This window comes from Haematobia irritans, chromosome 2, assembly GCF_050003625.1.
Source record: "Haematobia irritans isolate KBUSLIRL chromosome 2, ASM5000362v1, whole genome shotgun sequence".
NCBI classification, from domain to species: domain Eukaryota; kingdom Metazoa; phylum Arthropoda; class Insecta; order Diptera; family Muscidae; genus Haematobia; species Haematobia irritans.
In genome coordinates, this window is record NC_134398.1 from 11,838,936 (window position 1) to 11,865,250 (window position 26,315).

The window sequence follows — 26,315 nt, forward strand, 5'->3', positions numbered from 1 at the left end:
TTTTCCTCCAACTATTTTCGTCTTTTCTGTCTTCTTAAGTTTTCTCATAGTCTTCACAGTATCTGGTTTTTTGCCAACTGTGCATAAATTCAATTTATATAGTGAAACTAAGCATTTGCCATCCAAAAAATATGCAACATTGTTGTTGAATATTATGCGCCTCGATTTAGCTTAAGGTTTACACTCGAAAAAAATTCCTAATGGTTAAAAAAGTTCCGTGAACAAAGAAGGAACAATGCTTAGTAGAGGGTCCCATATTGAAAGGAGAAAAAAAGTACAATTTGGCAAAACTTTCTACAGAAATAACATTTTGACAAAAATTTTTATAGAAATACAATTTTGACCTAATTTTCTATAGAAATAAAATTTTGACAGAATAGAAATAAAAGTATGACAAAATTTTCTATAGAAATAAAATTAAAAAAAATTCTATGAAAATAAAGTTTTAAAAAAATTATCTATGAAAATAAATTTTTGACAAAATTTTCTAACGAACTAAAATTTTGACAAAATTTTCTATAGAACTAAAATTTTGACAAAATTTTCTATAGAAATAAAATTTTGACATAATTTTCTATAGAAATAAAATTTTGCAAAAATATTCTATAGAAATAAAATTTTCTATAGAAATATAATGTTGACAAAATTTTCAGTAGAAATACAATTTTGACAAAATTTTGTGTAGAAATACACTTTTGACAAAAATTACCACAGTTGGTAGAGTTCTACCTATTTTTTATTGCTGGAAAAATTGGTAGAATTCTTGATGTTTTGGATTATCCCACCTCAGTACTGCTGGTGACATTTCTGAGGGTTTCAAAGCTTGTCTAAGAGGTTTCACTGCAATGTGGAACGCCGTTCGGACTCGGCTATAAAAAGGAGGTCCCTTGTCATTGAGCTTAACACGGAGTCGGGCAGCACTCAGTGATAAGAGAGAAGTTCACCAATGGACTGAATAGTCTAAGTGAGCCTGATACATCGGGCTGCCACCTAACCTAACCTAGCCTAACCTTGATGTTTTGGTACAATTTCAATTTTTTATAAAAATCTAATTTTGACAAAGTATCCTATGGAAAAAAAATTTGCAAAAATTTTGTATGGAAATAACATTTTGCAAAAATTTTGGGTAAACATAAAATTTTGACAAAAATTTCTATACATATAAAATTTTGACAAAATTGTCTATAGAAATAAAATTTTGCAAAAATTTTCTTTATAAATAAAATTTTGACAAAATTTTCTATAGAAATAAAATTTTTAAAAAATGTTCTATAGAAATAAACTTTTATAAAAATTGTTTATATAAATAAAATTTTGCAAAAATTGTCTACTTAAATAAAATTTTGCAAAAATTTTCTATAGAAATAAAATTTTGACAAACATTTTAATAGAAATAAAATCTTGACAAAAAATTTCTATAGAAATAAAATTTGGACAAAATTTTCTATAAAAATAATATTTGGACAAAAATTTCTTTTGAATTGTTATTTTTGGTAAAATTTTTGTAAAGTATAGGCACGAGTGGCAAACACGATTCTGACACGCCATTAGGAAATTGAAACAAGAACAAGTATATACGGCCGTAAGTTCTACGCAATCCACCATGGATTGCGTAGAAACTTCTACGAAAGACTGTCATCCACAATCGAATTACTTGGGTTGTGGTTATACTTACCGATGGTAAGGTATCTTAAAACTTCTTAACATCGTCTTCTAAATTGTAAGTTAGTCCATACGTGGTATATATTAGACAAAAAAGGTATGTATACACACAAACATTTTTTGTCTGATTCAATCACCAAATTAATTGATCCAATTAATTTTTTAATTGAAATGTCTTCAATCACGAAAATGGTAGTATCAATCACAGTTTCAATTGGGCATAGAAAAAATTCTTGATTAAAAAATTAATAGATTTTCTTTTTTTTTTGCAAATTTCAATTAATTTTTTAATTGATTCAATTAAAAATTTAATTGATGTTTATTGCAAAACTCAATTCATTTATAATTAAAAAAGGTAAATATTTTTAATTACTTTCTGAATTGGCTTAGAGTTTTTATTTGGATTAACAAATGATTGTTTAATTAAAAATTAAATTTTTTTTAATTAAAAATTTAAAAAAAAAATCAGCACTTTTTTAACTGAATTAGTCTTCCGGATTTGATTAAAAAGTTAATTGTATCAATTAATTTTTTAATTAAAAATGTTAAAATTTTCAATCATTAACTTAATTAATTTAATGTTTCTGTCATGATTAAAAAGTTAATTGTATCAATTAATTTATTAATTGAAAAAATTTCAACTTCAATTAAATTTTTAATGAAAATATTTCGTGATATTTTTTCTGTGTAGGTAAGTCTACAATAAAATAATTGCGAAACGATATGGGATTTTCACCGATATAGACATAGTTAGGCATGGTTGTTAACGGCCATATACTAGCACAATGTACCCAATTTCAACTGACTCGGATGAAATTTGCTTCTCCAAGAGGCTCCAAAACCAAATCACGGGATCGGTTGATATGGGGCCTACATATAATTATGGACCGATATGGTCCAATTCCCGCACGGTTGTTAGAGACCATATACTAACACCACGTACCAAATTTCAACCGAATCGGATGAATTTTACTCTTCCAACCGGCTCCGGAGGTCAAATCTGGGGATCGGTTTATATGGGGGCTATATATAATTATGGACCGATATGGACCAATTCCTGCAAGGTTGTTAGAGACCATATACTAACATCACGTACCAAATTTCAACCTAATCGGGTGAATTTTACTCTTCCAACCGGCTCCGGAGGTCAAATCTGGGGATCGGTTTATATGGGGGCTATATATAATTATGGACCGATATGGACCAATTTTTGCATGGTTGTTAGAGACTATATACTAACACCAAGTACCAAATTTCAACCGAATAGGATGAAATTTGCTTCTCTTAGAGGCTCCGCTATCCAAATCGGGGGATCGATTTTTATGGGGGCTATATATAATTATGGATCGATGTGGCCTATAAATAATTATGGACCGATATGGACCATTTTTTGCATGGTCATTAAAGAACATATACCAACACCATGTACCAAATTTCAGCCGGATCGGATAAAATTTGCTTTTCTTAGAGGCTCCGCAAGCCAAATCGGGGGATCGGTATATATGGGGGCTATATATAATTATAGACCGATGTGGACCAATTTTTGCATGGTTGTTAGAGAATATATAACAATACCATGTACCAAATTTCAGCCGGATCGGATGAAATTTGCTTCTCTTAGAGGCTCCGCAAGCCAAATCGGGGGATCGATTTATATGGGGGCTATATATAATTATGGACCGATGTGGACCAATTTTTGCATGGTTGTTAGAGACCATATACTAACACCATGTACCAAATTTCAACCGAATCAGATGAATTTTACTCTTCCAACCGGCTCCGGAGGTCAAATCTGGGGATCGGTTTATATGGGGGCTATATATAATTATGGACCGATTTCGACCAATTTTCGCACGGGTGTTTGAGGCCATATTTTAAAACCACGTACCAAATTTCAACCGAATCAGATGAATTTTGCTCTTCCAAGAGGCCTCCGGAGCCTCAAATCTGGGGATCGGTTTATATGGGGGCTACATATAATTATGGACCGATATGGGCCAATTCCTGCATGGTTAGTAGAGACCATATACTAACACCGCGTACCAAATTTCAACCGAATCGTATGAATTTTGCTCTTCCACGAGGCTCCGGAGGTCAAATCTGGGGATCGGTTTATATGGGGGCTATATATAATTATGGACCAATTTTTGCATGGTTGGTAGAGACTATATACTAACACCAAGTACCAAATTTCAACCGAATAGGATGAAATTTGCTTCTCTTAGAGGCTCCGCTATCCAAATCGGGGGATCGATTTTTATGGGGGCTATATATAATTATGGATCAATGTGGCCTATAAATAATTATGGACCGATATGGACCAATTTTTGCACGGTCATTAAAGAACATATACCAACACCATGTACCAAATTTCAGCCGGATCGGATAAAATTTGCTTTTCCTAGAGGCTCCGCAAGCCAAATCGGGGGATCGGTATATATGGGGGCTATATATAATTATAGACCGATGTGGACCAATTTTTGCATGGTTGTTAGAGAATATATAACAATACCATGTACCAAATTTCAGCCGAATCGGATGAAATTTGCTTCTCTTAGAAGCTCCGCAAGCCAAATCGGGGGATCGGTTTATATAGGGGCTATATATAATTATGGACCGATGTGGACCAATTTTTGCATGGTTGTTAGGGACCATATTAGTATACCAAATTTCAACCGGATCGGATGAATTTTGCTCCTCCAAGAGGCTCCGCAAGCCAAATCGGGGGATCGGTTTATATGGGGGCTATATATAATTATGGATCGATGTGGGCCAATTTTAGCATGGTTGGTAGAGACTATATACTAACACCAAGTACCAAATTTCAACCGGATCGGATGAATGTTGCTCCGCCAAGAGGTTTCGCAAGCCAAATCTGAGCTTCGGTTTATATGGTGGCTATACGTGAAAGTGGTCGGATATGACCCATTTGCAATACCATCTGACCTACATCAATAACAACTAATTGTGCCAAGTTTCAAGACGATAGCTTGTTTCGTTCGGAAGTTGGCGTGATTTCAACAGACGGACGGACGTGTTTAGATCGACACAGAATTTCACCACGACCCAGAATATATACTTTATGGGGTCTTTGATCAATATTTCGATGTGTTACAAACGGAATGACAAAGTTAATATACCTCAGGGATGGAAAATACAATTTTTAAGAAAGTACAAAAAAGGTATTTTTTGAGCGGAAAGGTACTTTTTACTAAATTTCAACAAAAATTTCACTGGAAAATTATTGTCAAGAGACTAAATTTTAAAGAAAATAAAATTTTGACAAAATTTTCTATATAAATAAAATTTTGCAAAAATTTTCTAGAGAAATAAAATTTTGCAAAAAAAAATCTGTAGAAAAAAAATGTTGCAAAATTTTTTCTATAGAAATAAAATTTTGCAAAAATTTCCTATCTAAATAAAATTTGTACAAAATTTTCAATCGAAATAAATTTTTGACAAAATTTTCTATAAAAATAAAATTTTGACAAAATTCTATATAGAAATAAAATTTTGACAACATTTTCTACCGAAATAAAAAATCGATAATATAGAATCACATTCTTTTTTTTCGACTAAAACATTCTTGAAGTTCAATAAAATCCGGTTTTTGACTATGTCTTTTACAAAATCGAGATTTTCTTTCCACATGAATATGTTTGTTTTGCCATTTTTGTAAAAGACTATTAGCAAATAAGGTTGATAAAGACTTTCTCAAAATATTAAAATATTTTGTCAAAGCTATTGTACCATAAATCTGATATCGACTCAAAAATGTCTACACAAAAGTACTAAATCATTCGCGGAGGTACTACGGTACTGACCGGGGTGAAAAAGTATTGAAAAAAGTACTATAGTACTGCATTTTCCATCCCTGATATACCTCCATCCTATGATGGTGGGTATAAAAATCTCTTGTACATTTTTAACGAGGTTTTGTTTTCATTTTACCAAGTTTTATTGCCTTTTGCGATTCTCCTTTTAACGAAGACCGCCTGAATGCGGGCTTGGAAATTAGAGGGTTGATTTTGCGACCATGTTATTTGACCTAATCCTCTTTAAAATAAATACTCTGCACCAACTCAAAAATTATAATCATTTGTATAGTATTTTCTTTGAGCGTAACCGATCATTGTTTCATATCATCTATTGATTTTCTTCAGTCTTATAATTCGTTGATGGTCCAGGGCCAATTTTATCAAATAGGAATTTTTGTTTCTCCCTCCACATGCCATACATTTTGAAATGGTGAAGTGTCTCTTGCTTAAATTTTTTTATAAAAAACCCTAGAAACAATTTTCCTATCTACTCTTGCCAATAGTTTTTGTTGTTGCTGCCAGTAGTTGAAAGACATGTTAACATTTCATTGCACAATTTTTCATTGAAGATGAACAAAAAAAAAAAACAGAAAACAGAAAACGAAGAAGATAACATGCAACAATCTTCTTGAAAAGATTTTCATATTTATATCGATGAAGCTAAAGTTGGCTAAATTCAACAAACAAAGAACTAAAAGAAGGTGGAGGAAGAGGAGGAGTTGCAGAAAAACACTCACACACACTCCCACATAAGCACTACACAGACCTCCTATAGCCAATTCAATAAAATGTTTTGAATGACTTTAACTTCATTCAGATATTGAGGATATGTGAAAGAACTTTCACAAAGTTTTCCTAAGGACAACCTGAAAAGAGAATTTTGAGAAAATGTATAACATTTTATTAGCGTTTCAATAAATACAACGTTTATGATCAATGATAGAGAAATAACATTTTTCGATATAGGTGGAAAGAGGTGGGTACAACCTCTAACATAATTCCTTAAAAAAAAAAAAAACTTAGAGGTAACCCAGTTTTCTAAACCTGTAGTCGTTAGCAGTAAATTCTTCCTAAGACATTGTTTAATGCGTCTGGAAACCTAAATAAGTCATCGAAACATTTAGGTTTACTGCAATCGGCGTTACGGTTAAGAATTTGTAAAAAGTGGTACAAAAACGTCACTACCAATACAAGGGGTACACTATTTGAACAAAAAATGGTACACTTTTTTTTATAATTCGCAAATATGAAGTCGTTTTATCAGTAATTTTTTTTAACTTCATCAAAAATCAATCCTTAAAAATAACATTTCAGAGAACGCGTTTTACCAGCTATACACAATTTTCGTTGCATATCTTCAGGAGTCAAAATTGTTCACTTGACAACGCTATAATACTAGAAGGAAAAGGAGCTCATATTGATAGTATTGGTTATAGTAAGTTAGATTTTATGTTAAAGATGGGTACGTTTGTCACAGTTGATAGGATTCTACCAAAAATGGTAGATTTTTTACTGTCTGGTAGATTTTGAAAAATATTCTTCTCCAACTAAGAGTTACTTCTATTCAGAGAATGAAGCCGACCCATTTTTGTCGGCGTAGGCTGACACAAAATTTTTGCCTCCGGCGGCGGCGGCTTGACGTCTAAGCCGATATAAATTTGTCCATTCGTCGGCGGACAATTATCAATTAAAAAAATCAATTTGAAGTTATTCGAATGGTAATGAGATTAGTTGTACAACCAATCTTACAATCAAATTTACCTTCGTTAAAATTTTCTGAGCTAATTTTTTTCAAAACTGTTATAAAGGGTGATACGATCAAAATTTGGTCAATATAAACTTCACGTATTTCTTTCAATTTTGCATTTAAAAAACCTGAACATCCCTCATTTTGAAGGTGTGTGTGTGTAGAATGTTGCTCCTATTTTGATTTTGGAATTCACTCTTCAGTTGTCAAAATGCCGTCCAAGCAAGAAGAGCAGCGTATCAACATTTTGCTCGCGCATCGCGAAAATCCGAGCTACTCGCACGCAAAGCTCGCAAAATCGCTAAAAGTTGCCAAATCAACCGTTACAAATGTAATTAAAGTGTTTGCGAAACGTTTGTCGACAGCCAGGAAGACTGGATCGGGGTGAAATCGAAAACCGGAAGCCGCTGAGACGAAAAAAGAGAGTTGCCGGTAGTTTCAAGCGAAACCCTAACCTGTCTCTCAGAGATGCCGCAAATAAGCTGGGTGTATCGTCTACAACCGTGCATCGAGCCAAAAAACGAGCCGGACTATCGACTTACAAGAAGGTAGTGACTCCAAATCGCGATGATAAACAAAATACGATGGCCAAAGCGCGATCCCGGAGGCTGTACACGACGATGCTGACGAAGTTTGACTGCGTGGTAATGGATGACGAAACCTACGTCAAAGCCGACTACAAGCAGCTTCCGGGACAGGAGTTTTATACGGCAAAAGGAAGGGAAAAGGTAGCAGATATTTTCAAGCACATAAAACTGTCAAAGTTCGCAAAGAAATATCTGGTTTGGCAAGCCATCTGTGCCTGCGGCTTGAAAAGCAGCATTTTCATAGCTTCCGGGACTGTCAACCAAGAAATTTACGTGAAAGAGTGTTTGAATAAACGTTTCCTGAAGAAACACGGTTGTTCCGTACTGTTTTGGCCGGATTTGGCATCTTGCCATTACGGTAAAAAGGCCATGGAGTGGTACGCCGCCAACAACGTGCAGGTGGTTCCCAAGGACAAGAACCCTCCCAACACGCCAGAGCTCCGCCCAATTGAGAAATACTGGGCTATTGTCAAGCGGAACCTAAAGAAGACCAAAAAAACTGCTAAGGATGATCAGCAGTTCAAGGCAAACTGGCTTTCTGCGGCGAAGAAGGTGGACAAGGGAATTCGGATTTGGAAAAGCGAAAGCCTAACTGAATATTTTTCCTGAATTTTATACTAATTGAACTTGAAAAATAAATTTAATTTGATTTTTTAAATAAACGATTTCACCGGTTTACACGCGTTTTCCCTTGACCAAATTTTGACCGTATCACCCTTTAGCTTTTTAAAATTGATTGATTCTGGGTGGACGGTCCAACATTTTGGCAAAAATACGACAATTATTAATACATTTTTCTGATGATCTGAATCGATATTTTTGATTAATTGGCGGTTAAATTTGAGTCGAGATGAGTCGACATATTCGGCGGCGGTGTCGAAAAAAAAATGTTCGGCGGCGACTGAAATGAGCGGCGTGACTCGGCGGCTTCATTCTCTGCTTCAATTTTGTACGGTAATAAAATGTTAAAAAATATTTATAGGTATAACAATTTTTCAATATCATTTTTAAAGAAAATTTTGTCTTAATCTAATTTCTATAAAAAATTTTGTCAAAATTTTATTTCTACAGAAAAATTTTCTCAAAACTTTCTTTCTATAGAAAATTTTGTCCAAATTGAATTTCTATTATTATCTACAGAAAATTTTTTCAAATTTGTATTTCTATAAAAAAATGTTAAAGTTTTATTTCTATACAAGATTTTGCAAAATTTTATTTATGTAGAAAATTTTCTCAAAATTGTATTTCTATAAAAAAATGTTAAAGTTTTATTTCTATAGGAGATTTTGGAAAATTTTATTTCCATAGGAATTTCCCCCAAAACATTATTTCTATAAAAAATGTTCTCAAGATTGTATTTATATAGAAAATACTGTCAAAATTTTATTCCTATAGAAAACTTTGTAAAAATTTTATTTCTATAACAATTTTTTGTCAAAATTGTATTTCTATAGAAAAATTTTCTCAAAACTTTATTTTTATAGAAAAGTTTGTCCAAATTTGTATTTCTATGGAAAATTTTATCAAAATCTTATTTCTATAGAAAATTTTGTCAAATTTGTATTTCTATAAAAAAATGTTAAGTTTTATTTCTATAGGAGATTTGCAAAAATTTATTTCTATAAAAAAATTTTAAGTTTTATTTCTATAGGAGATTTTGCAAAATTTTATTTTTGTAGAAAATTTTCTCAAAATTGTATTTCTATAAAAAAATGTTAAAGTTTTATTTCTATAGGAGATTTTGGAAAATTTTATTTCCATAGGAATTTCCCCCAAAACTTTATTTCTATAAAAAATGTTCTCAAGATTGTATTTATATAGAAAATACTGTCAAAATTTTATTCCTATAGAAAACTTTGTAAAAATTTTATTTCTATAACAATTTTTTGTCAAAATTGTATTTCTATAGAAAAATTTTCTCAAAACTTTATTTTTATAGAAAAGTTTGTCCAAATTTGTATTTCTATGGAAAATTTTATCAAAATCTTATTTCTATAGAAAATTTTGTCAAATTTGTATTTCTATAAAAAAAAGTTAAGTTTTATTTCTATAGGAGATTTGCAAAAATTTATTTCTATAAAAAAAATTTTAAGTTTTATTTCTATAGGAGATTTTGCAAAATTTTATTTCTATAGAAAATTTTCTCAAAAGTTTATTTCTATAGAAAATTTTGTCAAAATTTTATTTCTGTTTTTGATTTTGATTTCAGCTTAAAAACCATTGCGTTGACTAAACTACAAGTGTAGCTTAACCATCAGAGGAAAATAATGTTTGTCAAATTTATTTGGGCAATGCCCTATAGACTGCAAGATGGTCGGATGGACGCACGTCTCGGAATTATCACATTCCTCATCAGCATCCTCTACTTGCAGCAAAACTATCAACCAATTATCAGAATAAATTCTGGTAGTTCACTATACCCAAAGTGAACCACACATGAACCTTCCGAAAAATGGTTTATGATAGTCGACTTTTGCCGAAATAAATCTTTGTAAAAACATTTCTCTTTTCCTTTGCCAATTTCAACTCATCGATTTGAGTGCGGTTGGCTGGGTTTATTTTGGCGTGCATCCTCTTACTTCATTCGTTTCTATTTCTATAGAACATTTTGTCAAATTTGTGTTTCTATAAAAAAGGTTAAAATGTTATTTCTATAGAAACTATTATCAAAATTGTATGTCAATGGAAAATTTTATATATAGAAAAAATTTTTGTCAAAATTTTATTTCTATAGAAAATTTTGTCAAAATATTTTTTCTATAGACAGTTTTGTCAAATTTTTTTCCATAGAAAATTTTGTAAAAACTTTATTTCTATAGAAAATTTTCTCAAAATTTTTTTTCTATAGAAAATTTTCTTAAAATTTTATTTCTATAGACAATTTTGTCAAATTTGTTTCTATAGGAAATTTTGTCAAAATTTTATTTCTATAGAAAATTTGTCAAAATGTTATTTCTATAGAAAATTTTGTCCAACAATTTTATTTCTATAGAAAATTTTCTCAAAATTTAGTTCCTACAGATTTTTTTTTCAAAATTTTATTTCCATTGAAAATTTTGTCAAAATTTTATTTCCATTGAAAATTTTGTCAAAATTTTATTTCTATAGAAAATTTTGTCAAAATTTTATTTCTATAGAAAATTTTCTCAAAATTTTATATCTATAGAAAATTTTCTCAAAATTTTATTTCTATAGAAAATTTTCTCAAAATTAAGTTTCTATAGATTTTTTTGTCAAAATTTTATTTCCATTGAAAATTTTGTCACAATTTTATTTCTGTAGAAAATTTTCTCAAAATTTAGTTTCTATAGATTTTTTTGTTTCAAAATTTTATTTTCATTGAAAATTTTGTCAAAATTTTATTTTCATTGAAAATTTTGTCAAAATTTTATTTCCATTGAAAATTTTGTCAAAATTTTATTTCTATAGAAAATTTTGTCAACATTTTATTTCTATAGAAAATTTTGTCAAAATTTTATTTCTGTAGAAACTTTTGTCAAAATTTTATTTCTGTAGAAAATTTTGTCAAAATTTTATTTCTATAGACAATTTTGACAAATTTGTTTCTATAGGAAATTTTGTCAAAATTTTATTTCTATAGAAAATTTTGTCAAAATTTAGTTTCCACAGAATTTTTTTCAAAATTGTATTTCCATTGAAAATTTTGTCAAAATTTTATTTCCATTGAAAATGTTGTAAAAATTTAATTTCTACAGAGAAAATTTTATTTCTATAGAAAATTTTGTCAAAATATTATTTCTATAACAAATGTTGTCAAAATTTTATTTCTATAAAAAATTTTCTCAACATTTTATTTCTATAGAAAATTTGTTCAAAATGTTACTTGAATAGAAAATTTTCTCAAATTTTTATTTGTATAGAAAATTTTCTCAAAATTTTATTTCGATAGAAAATTTTGTCAAAAATTTTATTTCTATAGAAAATTTTCTCAAAATTAATTTCTACAGAATTTTTGTTGTCAAAATTTTATTTCATTGAAAATTTTGTCAACATTTTATTTCTATAGAAAATTTTCTCAAAATTGTATGCCGTAGAATATTTTGCCAAAATTTTGTTTCTGTAAAAAATTTTGTCCAATTTTTATTTCTATAGAAAATTTTGTCAAAATTTAATTTCTATAGAAAATTTTCTCAAAATTTTATTGCTATTGTTCAAAGTTTCTTTGAACCCGTTTTGAAACACTGTGCGTAGCGGCACAAATAATTTTTAATCGTTGTATCCTTTTGCTTTTCTATTTGTTTACCTGGAAAGTTTGACCTTTGATCGATGCTTGTAGCTTTGTCGCTAAGCTTTGTTTATGCTGCTAAGCATCACTCAAAAGGGCAACGAACCAGTCTTGAACCGACCGTGAAGTAAACAAATACGTGCGTGCGAACTCGTCTGCCCCCGCGAAAGTCAAGTGAAAATTTGTTATTGAACAATTCCTTAAAATAAATTAAAACATTAAAGTGAACAATTAAAGAACATATATAATTACAGGTAAACACAGTGAACAATTAGTGACACATATAAAACCCCATCGACTCCTCAAACCAAAGAAACCCAAACATAAAAGTGCCGACAACATAATTAAACGTCATCAACAAAAAAAGGAAAAAGATCACAACACTTTGTACACACAATAATAGAAATTTTAACTTAATTCTATATTGCACTAAAGTTCCATGTCATTGCATTGAATATTTTGCCTTACAACTATATTGCACAATCCGTTTGTATATTTTGTTAAAGTTAAAACTCACCCTTATTTACACCATTTCCCAAAATTGAATTCAAATCTAATTGCTTTTGTAAATAATTCTTAAATCTAGTTGTAAAACTTAATTACAATTTAAAACTTAAACCTAATCATAAATAATGAATTAAAATAACACTTGAAATAATTATAAATAAAACCATTGTAATTCGAATTTAAAACCTAATTTCTCTAAGTGTCATTATTTCGAAAGGCAAACTTTTCCTTTTCAGCATTTATTAGTTCAATCCCAAACATTTTGGTCCATTGCGAACCGGATTTGTGTTTTTTAAATAATTAAAAACATTAATTTTTTTTTTTTTTGAAAGCGTACAATTTTTTTCTCGGTGTAATGTGATTTTTTTCCAAGTGTATAAAAACCCAGTGACCCAATAATTAGTTTTGTTTAAAAAGAAAATAAAAATTAAATAAACTTTCATATATATTAAAAAATAAAATATTCTAAATAACCCAGTGTAATATCAGTGTCAAATAAACCCAGTGTAATATCAATGCAAAACAAAACCCTTTACAAAAGACAATATTGAAAAACATTCAAAGTGCCTGTGCCCTTGCAACAAATGAAAACCAACAGTACCCAAAGAATAAATAGAAAAATCAAAACAACAACAACAGTAGTATACCAGCCAGCCAGTGATCCATCGATCGAACAGCAACCAGTGAACATCGAAAAATATTCATATGCATATACAAGCGTATATACATACATATGGGACACACAAGCAAAGGGTAACCAAAGTGGCACTACAGTAAGTAAAATAAAGGGTTGTTGCATTGGAACGATTAAAAAACTTTAAATTGTGGAAAATAAAAAGTGAACATTGGACAATTATTTTTTGAAAATTTTTTTGAAAAAATATTAGTGAATTTTGGAAAAAATTAGTGTTTTTTTTTTGAAAAAATAGAAAATTTGTGACCCATTTTGTGCGTGTATTTTTTAATTATTTTTCAATCAATTTGGCAATAAAAAAGCTTGTTTTCACGTGAAAAGTACAAAAAGTTTGAGAAAATTTTGGAAATTTAAAAAATTAATTGTTTTTTGTGAAAATTTTGAAAACTTGGGTAAAATTGCAAAATTGATTGAAAAATTGCCCGTAAGTGATCCAAAACCCAAATTAACCCATTTGTTTAAAAATTTTACCCAACACAACATCGGTTCGGTCGTGCAAAAAACAAAAACAAAAACTTTTTAAAAATTAAAAAATTTGTGGAAAAAATTGGACAAAACCGTAACAACGGTTTTTATAAACTACAAATTGTCCAATAACAAAAAAGAGCAGTTTCCAGTGGAAGGCGACAAAAAACAACAAAACACGACACCACAGCGACTCAACATCAAAAATCGACGCAAAAAGGTAACGGATCACACCAATTTTTGGACACACACACACACATCTATTACAAATCTTCAAAGTGAGTACAGTTTTTTCAAGTTTTTTTATAATTTGGGAAACTTATCACATCGAATGGAATTTACGATATGCTAAAAGACACAACTGGATGACACATTTGCTTTGACACACTTGAAAAAATTTAAGAAAAATCGGTATAGAAATTGGATTGGCGAAAATTTACACGGAAAGAAATTTTTTGTTTCGAAATTTTTTGGAGGAATTTTCGGGAATTTAAATTCGATTTTGTTTAAATTAAATTAAATGGGGATAAAATTTTGACCGGTAAATATTTACACAGAGAGAAATTTTTTGGTAAAAATATTGATTTTGAAAAAAAAATGTTTTTTGAATTTAAATTCGTTTTTTTTTGCTTGAAATTAAATACTATTTTTGGAAAAACAAGTGAAAATTTGCAAAATTATTTTTTTTGGAGTGAAAAATTTAACGAAAATTTTTTCGATAAAAACTTTTGACCATTTTGGAAAATTTAAATAATTGCCGCTGGGAAAATTTTAAATCGATTGATTGAAACATTTTACTTTGGAGTTTAAAAAGCTGAAACAAATGTTAATCGACCCAAATTTGTAGTTTTTGATTTTTTCAACTTGAATTTATTTTTGTATTTATAAATCTTGGTGACCCATATTTGTAGTCTTTGGTTATATCTTTGTAATTTTCAAGACCCACTGACCCATACAAAGGTAAGGAAAATTACAAATTTCTTTTAATATATATATTTATATATATTTGATTTTTTGGGCACCAAGATAATTTTATTTTTTTTTCAGTGAATTTGTTGACACATTTTTTTTTTTTACACTTGATCCAAAGTTATTGTTTTATGCGATTTATCGCTGATTTTAATTGAGCATCGTGCTTTAAAAAAAAAAAAAAAAAAAAATTGTTTGTTTGATTTCCTGTTTTTTGGGAAATTTTAATTGATTTGTTTGACCTTGTGGTTTTGGGAAATTTTAAATTTGTTTAATTCCTCGCCCTTTTGGAAATTTATTGTAAAAGTTTTTTGAATATCCAGTCTTGGGGAATTTTTATAAAATTTTTTTACGGAACATTGGCCCAATTTCGTCTACTGACCCTAACTCGTTTTTTGTTAGATTTGATTTTTTGTAATTTTTTCGTGATTTAGAACCCACAAATTAATTTCCGACCCCACGAATTTTATCGTTCGCGAAGATATTTACATTTAATATAGTTTCCTGTAGAAAATTCGGATTTCCTTGAGTGAAACTAAATTTTTCTTTCGCGAAATTTGATTTATTTTAGTTTTTTGACCGGTGCAAAAAAGTATTAAAGTACATCATGGATAAAATTTTAAAAGAAAAATTTGTTAATTGCTTAAATGATCTAGTTGACGTTGAAAGCGTTTGTTCTGTTAAGGCGGCAACCGAGGATCTTCATGCGTTAGAGGCAGCTCGAGTGGAGTTGAATACGTTATGGGATCAAGTTAGGCGGGCTTACATAAATTGTCGAGATAGGACTCCAGATGAGGGAGAAACTCCGATGGATAAAGATAAGCTTCGCGGCCATTATAAAAACGGTATGGACGTTTATAAACGGGGTTTAAGTATAATTAGCACACAAATCTTAGCGCGTCAGGAACGGGAAAGTCAGGAAAAATTAGATAGGGAATCGATGACACAAAACATGGCAGTAGACCCAAATTCGACCCCAAATTTGCGATTGCCACCATGTGACACAGACATTTTTAAGGGCGGATATAGTGAATGGCCAACATTCAGAGATTTATTCTCTGCAATCTACATCAATAACCCACGATTGAGTAAAGTCGAGAAGTTATTCCATTTGACCCAAAAAACTTCGGGAGAAGCGCGGGAAATCATTACAAATGTACCCCTAACTAATGAGGGTTTCGATATAGCTTGGAGAAATTTAGAAAGTAGGTACGAAAATAAACGAATGCAAGTTAACGAACAGCTTAAGATTCTTTTTAATTTGCCCTCGGTTTCAGTTGAAAACGCTTCAACAATACAAAAATTACAGCGCACAATTAGTACTTGTACACAAACTTTGGAAACTTTACAAGTAGACACGGGAGAATGGGACCCAATTTTAGTATACCTTGTTTCAACGAAATTGCCTCGCACTTTTTTGGAGGATTTTGAGAATAGTTTAGAGGATTGTTCGACCCTACCAAGTTGGCACGTATTAGATGAATATTTATCACATAAATTTAAAACTTTGGAATCGGTGGGAAATATTAAAACCCAAAACTCGAAATATAATCAATCTAGATCTGATTTTGATAAAAGGGGGAGTCGCGTAAATAGTTTTCACACCAATGTAAATCAAAAAATAAATAATTCTGGTTCAAGATTCAATAGTAATTCACAAGCAAATAATAATTCAAAAAATAGTAATCCTAGTCGCAGGCATAATGAGAGCGTTTGTCCAATTTGTCGGACAAACCATATGCTGCGAAATTGTCCCAAATTTTTGGAAAAATCTATTAATGAAAGAATTCAAATAGTGAAACAGTCGAATCGTTGTTATAATTGTTTATTTGAGAATCATGGAGTCCGGGAATGTAAAAGTCGTTTCAGTTGTAGGGAATGTAATCAAAGACACCATAACTTGTTACATAAGGGTAATGAGGCCCGCGACCCTACAAACACAAGAGACGGTACATGTGCTGCCGTTCTCAATACCCTTGTTCATCATAACCGAGACACAGTACAACCTAGTACAAGTACTGGAGCTCTCAACTTAGTTAATCAGGATCGAGGTGGAGTACAACCTAGTTCAAGTGCTGCCGCTCGTTCCAACCTTGTTCAACAATCATCGAATTTACCTTGTATACAGTCCACATCGAAGATTGAAACGCCTAGTATAACGACTCTTACGCTGCAAGAAGGCAGACCCACTCCACAACCTAGAGAAACACTGTTGTTTACCGCCATTGTACAAATAAAATCAAAGGGACAGAGATATGATGCCAGAGCAATAATTGACCCTGGATCACAGTCAACATTTATTTCGGAAAAAATGAAAAATAAATTGCAACTTCCTACAGTGAGGAATTTAGTTCACGTCACAGGCTTGAGTGACACCGTAGCTGAAACATCGACAAAGGCTTGCGTTTTTCAACTTTGTTCACGTATCGATCCTAGTTTTGAGTTAGAAGTTTGGGCACCCGTGTTGAAGACCCTTCCTTCTAATTTACCAACCCACAACCTTAATCGTTCTCAATTTGAAGATTTTAAGCATCTTAGTTTGGCGGATCCTCGATTTTATGAAAGTCGACCCGTTGATATGCTGATCGGTTTAGATATAGGACCGCTAATTTATAACGTTGATATTCCGATGAAAACATTTGGATCAATTATAGCGCAAAATACCGTATTTGGATGGATCGTTGGTGGACCCATTCAACAAAATATATAAACTTCGAAACAAATTACTCTTTATAATGCCTCCTCTTTAGAGAAAATTATAACACGTTTTTGGGAGGTGGAAGAGACCCCAAAAATAATTTTGAGGTCAGCTGAAGATATATATTGTGAAACTAATTACAAATCTACGATAAAACGTAATGATACTGGAAGATATATTGTGACCCTTCCATTTAAAAGTTGTTCAGAAATCGGTGCATCGAGAAATATTGCTCTCGCACAATTTTATCGTATGGAGAAAAAACTTTCCAAGACCCCTGATGTAAAGGCTCAATACGACGCTGCCATTAGGGAATATCTCGAGCTAGGACAAATGAGAAAAATTGATCCACAAAACATACATAAGACGCCTCATTATTATTTACCCCACCACGCAGTCATTAAACCAGATAGAGTAACCACCAAACTTAGGGTGGTATATAATGCTTCGAGTCCCACTTCAAATAAGAAAAGCCTAAACGATATTTTACATACCGGTCCTATTTTACAACAGGACTTAGTTTTACAAATTTTAAAATGGCGTTTTTTCAAATATGTTTTCAATGCCGATGTAGCGAAAATGTATCGTCAAATACTGGTAGACCCAAAGCAAACTTCATTTCAAAGAATACTTTTTCGATCATCTGAAAACGACCCATTTGAGGATTTTGAATTGTTAACCGTAACCTTTGGCATAAATTGCGCCCCATTTTTAGCGATTAGAACGCTGCTTCAATTAGCGGAAGACGTTCAAGATTCACACCCTTTGGGTTCAAAAATAATTAGAGAAAATTTATATGTCGACGATGTATTAGCGGGTGGGCATACTGTTGAAGATGCTATCACCGCTAGAAAACAATTAACATCCGCTTTAGATTCTGCTGGTTTCGAGTTGAGGAAATGGACCTCTAATGACCCTCGTCTTTTAAATGGCCTACATCCCGATTTTTTGTTGCCTGTCAATTGGTTGGATCTTTCTGAAGGATCGTCAACGAAGACCCTAGGCATTCGGTGGAATGTAGCAGCAGATAATTTCACTTTTAAAGCGCCTAATGTTGAAGAAAAAGAACTTTGTACGAAGCGTGAAGTTTTGTCGACAATCGCAAAATTCTTTGACCCTTGCGGATGGTTAGCCCCAATTATTGTCGTTGCAAAACTGATAATGCAACAAGTTTGGTTAGATAAAATTGGGTGGGACGACACTTTGAAACCTGTTACCAATATGAATTGGCAAAACTTTGCGAAAAATAATTCGGTGATTTCATTATTCGCCATCAAGTACCATTGAAATTCATGGTTTCTGTGACGCTTCAGAGAGCGCTTACGCTGCGACACTTTACGTTCGAGTCGAAGATGGAGACCGTGTAGAAACTTTTCTGTTAGCAGCCAAGACCCGCGTGGCCCCAATCAAGAAAATTTCTCTACCTAGATTAGAGTTATGTGGGGCAGTAATGTTGTCAAAATTAGCTAACACTATAATTCCAAATCTGCAAATTTCTGGATTTTTGACCCATTTCTGGACTGACTCTATGATAGTTTTGGCTTGGCTTCAAAAACCGCCGTGTTCTTGGAGCGCGTTTGTAGGAAACAGGGTTTCCGAAATTTTAGAAAATGTAGGCAGTGAAAATTGGAGTCATGTGGACTCGGAATCTAATCCAGCTGATGTATCCAGTCGTGGCTGCTCTCCAGATGAGCTGAAGACACATCATTTGTGGTGGACTGGCCCGTCGTGGCTAAAATTGCCAAGAGATCATTGGCCTAAACATCAACATAATTGTGATACAAACCTTGAAGCTAAACAAGTGAAAGTTTTTGCGACATCCATATTTGAAGACCCATTGACACGTTTTTCATCGTTGCCACGGGCATATCGTGTTTTATCTTATGTCATGCGTTTTTGGCGTAATACGGGCACAAATCGACTTCGAATTTCGTCGGAAGAAATTACGGGTTCAGAACTTTTGGATATAAAAACTCGTCTTATAGTCGTTACACAAAAACATTATTTTGCTGAAGAGTATGCAACGTTGACCCAGAAGAAACGACTCTCACCTAGTAGCCAACTCTTACCTTTTAACCCTTTCATTGACGCGAAAGGTTTGCTTAGCTCAAACGGTCGGTTAGTTCAATCACCTGCTCTTACCTATAATGAACGTCATCCAATTTTAATTCCATATGATTCTCGGTTTGCACTTTTATTTGTCGAATTCGTTCATAAAGTAACAATGCACGGCGGAAATCAATTAATGATTCGCGTAATTCGTTCCGAATTTTGGATATTTCGTTTAAAGCAATTAGTTAAAAAAGTTATCCATAACTGTCGAACTTGTGCTCTCCATCAGTATAAGACCCAGACACAAATTATGGCATCTCTTCCTCCAGAGCGCACTATGTTATCTAGACCCTTTCGAAATACAGGGGTAGATTTTGCGGGACCCTTTGGCATAAAAAGTATTACAGCTCGCGCCTGTCTAATTACCAAAGGATATGTCTGCATATTTGTTTGTTTTGCAACTCGAGCAATACACTTAGAAGCTACTAGTGATTTGTCGACCCAATCTTTCATAGCAGCTTTAGATCGGTTTATAGGCAGACGAGGGTGTCCGGAGAAAATATTCTCAGATAACGGTAAAAATTTTGTAGGCGCCGCCGAACTTATAAAAAAGGATAGGATCGCATTTATGAAATCAATACAAGACACTACAGTGCAACGACACGTACATCAGAACTTAGAATGGAAGTTTATTCCTCCAGGTGCTCCTCACATGGGAGGTTTGTGGGAGGCTGGAGTTAAATCATTCAAGGCTCACCTTCGGAAAACTATGCCAAAAATGAATTTCACCTTTGAAGAACTATCCACTATTTTAGCTCGCATAGAGGCTTGTCTTAATTCAAGACCCATTAATCCTGCTAGCGATGACCCTTCTAGTTTAGAGCCCTTGACCCCTGGTCATTTTCTAGTGGGATCACCAATATTAGCCCCTGCAGAACCCGATATTTCTGAGGATGATATAACATTATCAAACAGGTGGAAACGATTGAAGATTATTTCACAAAACTTTTATCAAAGGTGGAAATCTGAATATTTGAATGAATTACATCGTAGATACAAATGGAAATACCCGCAACAAAATCTTGTCGTAGATGATTTAGTGATATATGAATTTAGTGACAATCGTTTAGCTCCAAATGAATGGAGGCTTGGAAGAGTTGTCAAAACTTATGAAGGGATTGATAAAAATGTCCGGGTGGTAGATGTTAAAACTTCGACTGGGTTAATTAGTCGACCTATCACGAAAATCGTAAAGTTATTTTCGGACTGACTAGCATATCGTAAATTCATGAAAAAACACGGTACTCACATAACTTTCGTTGCAGATATGTCAGGAGTACTTCCAAGCAGAGACCCATCCCCACCTGGACCCAGCAGACCTGCCCGTCACAACCGCCGTAACAACGACCCACGCTATCGCCCTTCTCATTGGCAATTTGCTTGTGGGCTTTGTCAAGACGACCACCCCCTAAGAAATTGTCATCGTTTCCGCCAGCAGACCCCATACCAACGGTACGAGACCGTAGAGCGACGTAGCTATTGTCGCAACTGCCTGGCACGCAGCCACCTAGCTCCAGACTGTCCAGTCCTCACGGCGTGCAGGGAGTGTAACTTGCGACACCATACCATGTTGCATGGGGCTCCTCAACTGAGGGAAACATTTGGTCGCTACACGCCCCCTCCAGTGGAATTGCCATACCACCGATCCTCAGTGTTCATACCAACGGCGCAAGTGTACATGGCAGCTGAAAACTCCGAGGACTGGGCCAGTGTCAGGGTGTTGCTGTGTCAGGCAGCTACGTCAACAAGAGTTGCAGCCTCCACAATCACAAGACTTGGCATTCCAACCACTGAAAGACATGGGCACAGGTTTGCAAGTATTCGGTTGCGGTGCCGGACTTATGGTAGTCGGCTCGTTTACCGGTTAAAGGCCTTAGTGACCCGTGACCTGCCCAGACGACCCTACTCAGATCCAATAATAGAGGATCCCACCGTCGCTATGGAAGCCCGACCACTTGCTGATGTCGATCCAAGGGGCAATGAATCGATCGACGTGGAAATTGGTGCTGGTCCATATGCCTACCTCAGGAGAGACGGAGTTGTGGAAACCGGCTTAGGACGTGTCTTCGCTCAGCTGACCGATTGGGGATACGTGTTTGTGGGACCAGTGAGTAGCTCGTCGCAGGAAACGAGATGAGGAGGTAAGGTAAACTACACTGTTTCGCGGGGGGCAGAATGTTCAAAGTTTCTTTGAACCCGTTTTGAAACACTGTGCGTAGCGGCACAAATAATTTTTAATCGTTGTATCCTTTTGCTTTTCTATTTGTTTACCTGGAAAGTTTGACCTTTGATCGATGCTTGTAGCTTTGTCGCTAAGCTTTGTTTATGCTGCTAAGCATCACTCAAAAGGGCAACGAACCAGTCTTGAACCGACCGTGAAGTAAACAAATACGTGCGTGCGAACTCGTCTGCCCCCGCGAAAGTCAAGTGAAAATTTGTTATTGAACAATTCCTTAAAATAAATTAAAACATTAAAGTGAACAATTAAAGAACATATATAATTACAGGTAAACACAGTGAACAATTAGTGACACATATAAAACCCCATCGACTCCTCAAACCAAAGAAACCCAAACATAAAAGTGCCGACAACATAATTAAACGTCATCAACAAAAAAAGGAAAAAGATCACAACACTTTGTACACACAATAATAGAAATTTTAACTTAATTCTATATTGCACTAAAGTTCCATGTCATTGCATTGAATATTTTGCCTTACAACTATATTGCACAATCCCTTTGTATATTTTGTTAAAGTTAAAACTCACCCTTATTTACACCATTTCCCAAAATTGAATTCAAATCTAATTGCTTTTGTAAATAATTCTTAAATCTAGTTGTAAAACTTAATTACAATTTAAAACTTAAACCTAATCATAAATAATGAATTAAAATTAAAATAACACTTGAAATAATTATAAATAAAACCATTGTAATTCGAATTTAAAACCTAATTTCTCTAAGTGTCATTATTTCGAAAGGCAAAATTTTCCTTTTCAGCATTTATTAGTTCAATCCCAAACAGCTATAAAAAATTGTCTCAAAATTTTATTTCTATAAAAAATTTTCTCAAAATTTTATTGCTATAAAAAATGTTCTCAAATTTTATTTCAGAAGAAAATTTTCTCAAAATTTTATTTCTAAAGTAAAATTTTCTCAAACACTTCAAAATAAGATTTTGTTTGGTAGATTTTAAAATTACAAAACTATTGTGGCTAGTCTTATTATTTCCTTTAAAATAAATTATTAAAGAAAATTCACCATAAAAATGGCTATTTTATATGCATAGAGAAAAATTTTCCAGTGTGAGTATTCGTAAACAAGAACAAGTGTGGGTCAACGGAATCTTTGTGGTTTTGTGGAACTTCTCGTATCTTGGAGAATTTTTACCACATTTTGGTGCATATTGTCCAAAAATTTGCTTAAGAAAACCACTCATATGTGTAAAAGGAAACATTTATAACTTTTTATTGACTTCATAACTGCACATTGTCCCATTTATCATTGTCTTGTCTTGGAAACATGTCCAAACATATAAAATTGCTTACTTCTCCTAGGGCTTCGTTGTTTTTTTTCCATTGTTTGACAACGAATTGGTCTCACGCCAAATATTAAATGCCCTGAAAAGAAATTTTGACAAGTTACTTCCACAGAAAATAAGCATATGCAAAAGTAACATGCATATATGTCCTAACTATAGAATAAATTTCGATTATACTTTCCAGTATAGTTTTTTTATACGAAATCAATTCACATAAATATGAATATTTAATAGGATGGCTCGAAAACTTATATGGCAATGAATGTGATAAGTAAATTTTCTATAGAAATAAAATTTTCTATTTTCTAAAAAACAAAGATTTGACAAAAATTTTTTACAAAAATAAAATTTTGACATAATTTTCAATAGAAATAAAATTTTGACAAAAATTTCTATAGAAATAAAATTTTGCAAAGATTTTCTATAGAAATAAAATTTTGCAAAAATTTTTTATACAAATAAATTTTGAAAAAAATGTATAGAAATAAAATTTTGACAAAATTTTCTATAGAAATAAAATTTGGACAAAATTTCCTATTTTTTATTACCCGAATTTATTCTGATATTTGGTTGATAGTTTTGCTGCAAGTAGAGGGTACTGGTGAGGAATGTAGTAATTCCGAAACAGCTGTCCATCCAACCATCTTGCAGTCTAAAGGGCTTTGCCCAAATAAATTTGATAAGCATACTTTTCCTCTGTTGGTTAAGCTACACTTGTAGTTTAGTCAATGCATGGTTTTAAGCTGAAATCAAAAACAACAATAATGAAACAAAAAGCTTCAAAAATTTTTTATAAAAATAAAATGTGTGTACAAATTATCTATAGAAATAAAATTTTTATAGAAACACAATTTTGTCGAAAATTGTCTATAGAAAAAAAATTTTACAAAAATTGTCTATAGAAAAAAAATTTGCAAACATTTTCTGTGGAAATAAAATCTTGACAAATTTTGAGAAAATTTTCTTAAGAGTTAAAAATGTTGCAACAAATTTTCTATAGAAATAAATTTTTGACAAAATTTTCAGTAGAAATAAAATTTTGCAAACATTTTCTATAGAAACAAAATTTTACAAAAATTTTCTATAGAAATAAAATTTTGCAAACATTTTTCTATAGAAATCAAATGTTGCACAAATTATCTATAGAAATGGAATTTTGCAAAAAAAAAAAAAATCGGTGTAAAGAAAATTTTGACAAAATTTTCTATGAAACTAAAATTTTGTAAAAATTTTCTATGGAAATCTAATTTTGATAAAATTTTCCATAGGAATAAAATGTTGACAAAAATTTCTGAAATTTTGACAAAATTTCCTATGAAGTGAAATTTTGACAGAATTTGCTATAGAAATCAAATTGTGACAAAATTTGCTATAGAACAAAATTTTGCCAAAATTTTCTATAAAAATAAAATTGTGGAAAATTTTTCTATAGAAATAGAATTTTGACAAAATATTCTATAGAAATAAAATTTGTAACATTTTTACAGATACAATGGACTGAATAGTCTAAGTGAGCCTGAAATTTAATCGGGCTGCCACTTTAACCTAACCTAACCTACAGATATAAAATTTTGACAAAAATTTTCTATAGACATAAAATTTTCACAAAAATTTTCCATAGTAATAAAATTTTGACAAAAATTTTCCAAAGAAATAAAATTTTGACAAAATTTTCGATAGTAATAAAATTTTGCAAAAATTTTCTATGGAAACAAAATTTTGACAAAAGTTTTCTATAGGAATAAAATTTTGACAAAAGTTTTCTATAGAATTAAAATTTTGACAAAATTTTCAATAGTAATAAAATTTTGCAAAAATTTTCTATAGAAATAAAATTTTGACAAAAATTTTCTATAGTAATAAAATTTTGCAAAAATTTTCTATAGAAATAACATTTTGACAAAATTTTCTATATTTATATATATTTTTATACCCACCAACATAGAATGGTGTCGGGCGTATAATAAGTTTGTCATTCCGTTTGTAACAAATTGAAATATCGATTTCCGACTATATATAGAGTATTTATATTCTTGATCAGGAAGAGTTTCTAAGACGATACAAGCATGTCCGTCTATCCACCTGTCTGTTTGTACAGTCTTCAATAATGGAGCTATCGTTCTGAAATCTGGTGACATTTCTGAGGGTTTCAAAGCTTCTCTAAGTAGTTTCACTGTAATGTGGAACGCCGTTCGGACTCGGCTACAAAAAGGAGGTCCCTTGTCATAGAGCTTAACATGGAATCGGGCAGAACTCAGTGATAAGAGAGAAGTTCACCACTGTGGTATCACAATGGACTGAATAGTCTAAGTGAGCCTTATACATCGGGCTGCCACATAACCTAACCTAACCTAACCCATCTTTTGGAGCTATCGTCCTGAAATTTGGCACAGAATTATCGTTTGTCTGCACGCAGACCAAGTTCGAAGATGGGCTATATCGGTCCAAGTTTTGATATAGTCCCCATATAAACCGACCTCCCGATTTGTGGTCTTGGGCTTATAAAAACTGTAGTTTTTACCCTATTTGCCTGAAATTGGCAAATATTTTAGGACTATCAAAAAGTGTACCGAAAATGGTGCCTATCGGTCAATGTTTTGATATAGCCCCCATATAGACCGATCTCCCGATTTTATTTCTTGGGCGTCTAGAAAGTGTATTTTCTATCCGATTTGCCTGAAATTGAAAATCTAGAGGTATTCTAGGACCATAAAGAGGTGTGCCGAAAATGGGGTGTATCGGTCCATGTTTTGATATAGCCCCCATACAGACCGATCTACCGATTTTACTTCTTGGGCTTCTAGAATCCGTAGTTTTTATCCAATTAGTCTGAAATTGGAAATCTAGAGGTATTGTAGGACCATAAAGAGGTGTGCCGAAAATGGTGAGTATCGGACCATGTTTTGATATAGCCCCCATATAGACCGATCTTCCCGTTTTTACTTCTTGGGCTTCTAGAATCCGTAGTTTTTATCCAATTTGCCTGAAATTGGAAATCTAGAGGTATTGTAGGACCATAAAGATGTGTGCCGAAAATGGTGAGTATCGGACCACGTTTTGATATAGCCCCCATACAGACCGATCTACCGATTTTACTTCTTGGGCTTCTAGAATCCGTAGTTCTTATCCAATTAGCCTGAAATTTGAAATCTAGAGGTATTCTAGGATCATAAAGAGGTGTGCCGAATATATTAGAAATTTAAGTTTTTTATCCGAGTTGCCACAAATTGAAAATATACTGGCATTTTAGACCCACAAAAAAGTGTA

General features: G+C 32.4%; 2 protein-coding genes across 2 annotated transcripts; both read left to right on the forward strand.

Annotated features, from left to right (window-relative positions):
* The first annotated feature begins 15,302 nt into the window (after positions 1-15,302).
* On the forward strand, positions 15,303-17,405 carry LOC142224449 (uncharacterized). Its single transcript, XM_075294219.1, has one exon. It carries the CDS (start codon positions 15,303-15,305, stop codon positions 17,403-17,405), a length of 2,103 nt encoding a protein of 700 aa, XP_075150334.1.
* A 240-nt stretch (positions 17,406-17,645) lies between these two features.
* LOC142224450 (uncharacterized) lies at positions 17,646-20,846 on the forward strand. Its single transcript, XM_075294221.1, has 4 exons — positions 17,646-18,568; positions 18,672-20,420; positions 20,463-20,591; positions 20,771-20,846. Exons 1-4 carry the CDS (start codon positions 17,646-17,648, stop codon positions 20,844-20,846), a joined length of 2,877 nt encoding a protein of 958 aa, XP_075150336.1.
* Positions 20,847-26,315: the final 5,469 nt, after the last annotated feature.

Bases quoted from the DNA above. Each gene is read 5' to 3' on its own strand.
- LOC142224449 (XM_075294219.1), top strand. From the start codon at position 15,303: ATGGATAAAATTTTAAAAGAAAAATTTGTTAATTGCTTAAATGATCTA.
- LOC142224450 (XM_075294221.1), top strand. From the start codon at position 17,646: ATGGAGAAAAAACTTTCCAAGACCCCTGATGTAAAGGCTCAATACGAC. The intron at 20,421-20,462 runs GTGGAAACGATT...CTTTTATCAAAG, and splicing joins GATATAACATTATCAAACAG to GTGGAAATCTGAATATTTGA. The intron at 20,592-20,770 runs GCTTGGAAGAGT...CTTTCGTTGCAG, and splicing joins TTAGCTCCAAATGAATGGAG to ATATGTCAGGAGTACTTCCA.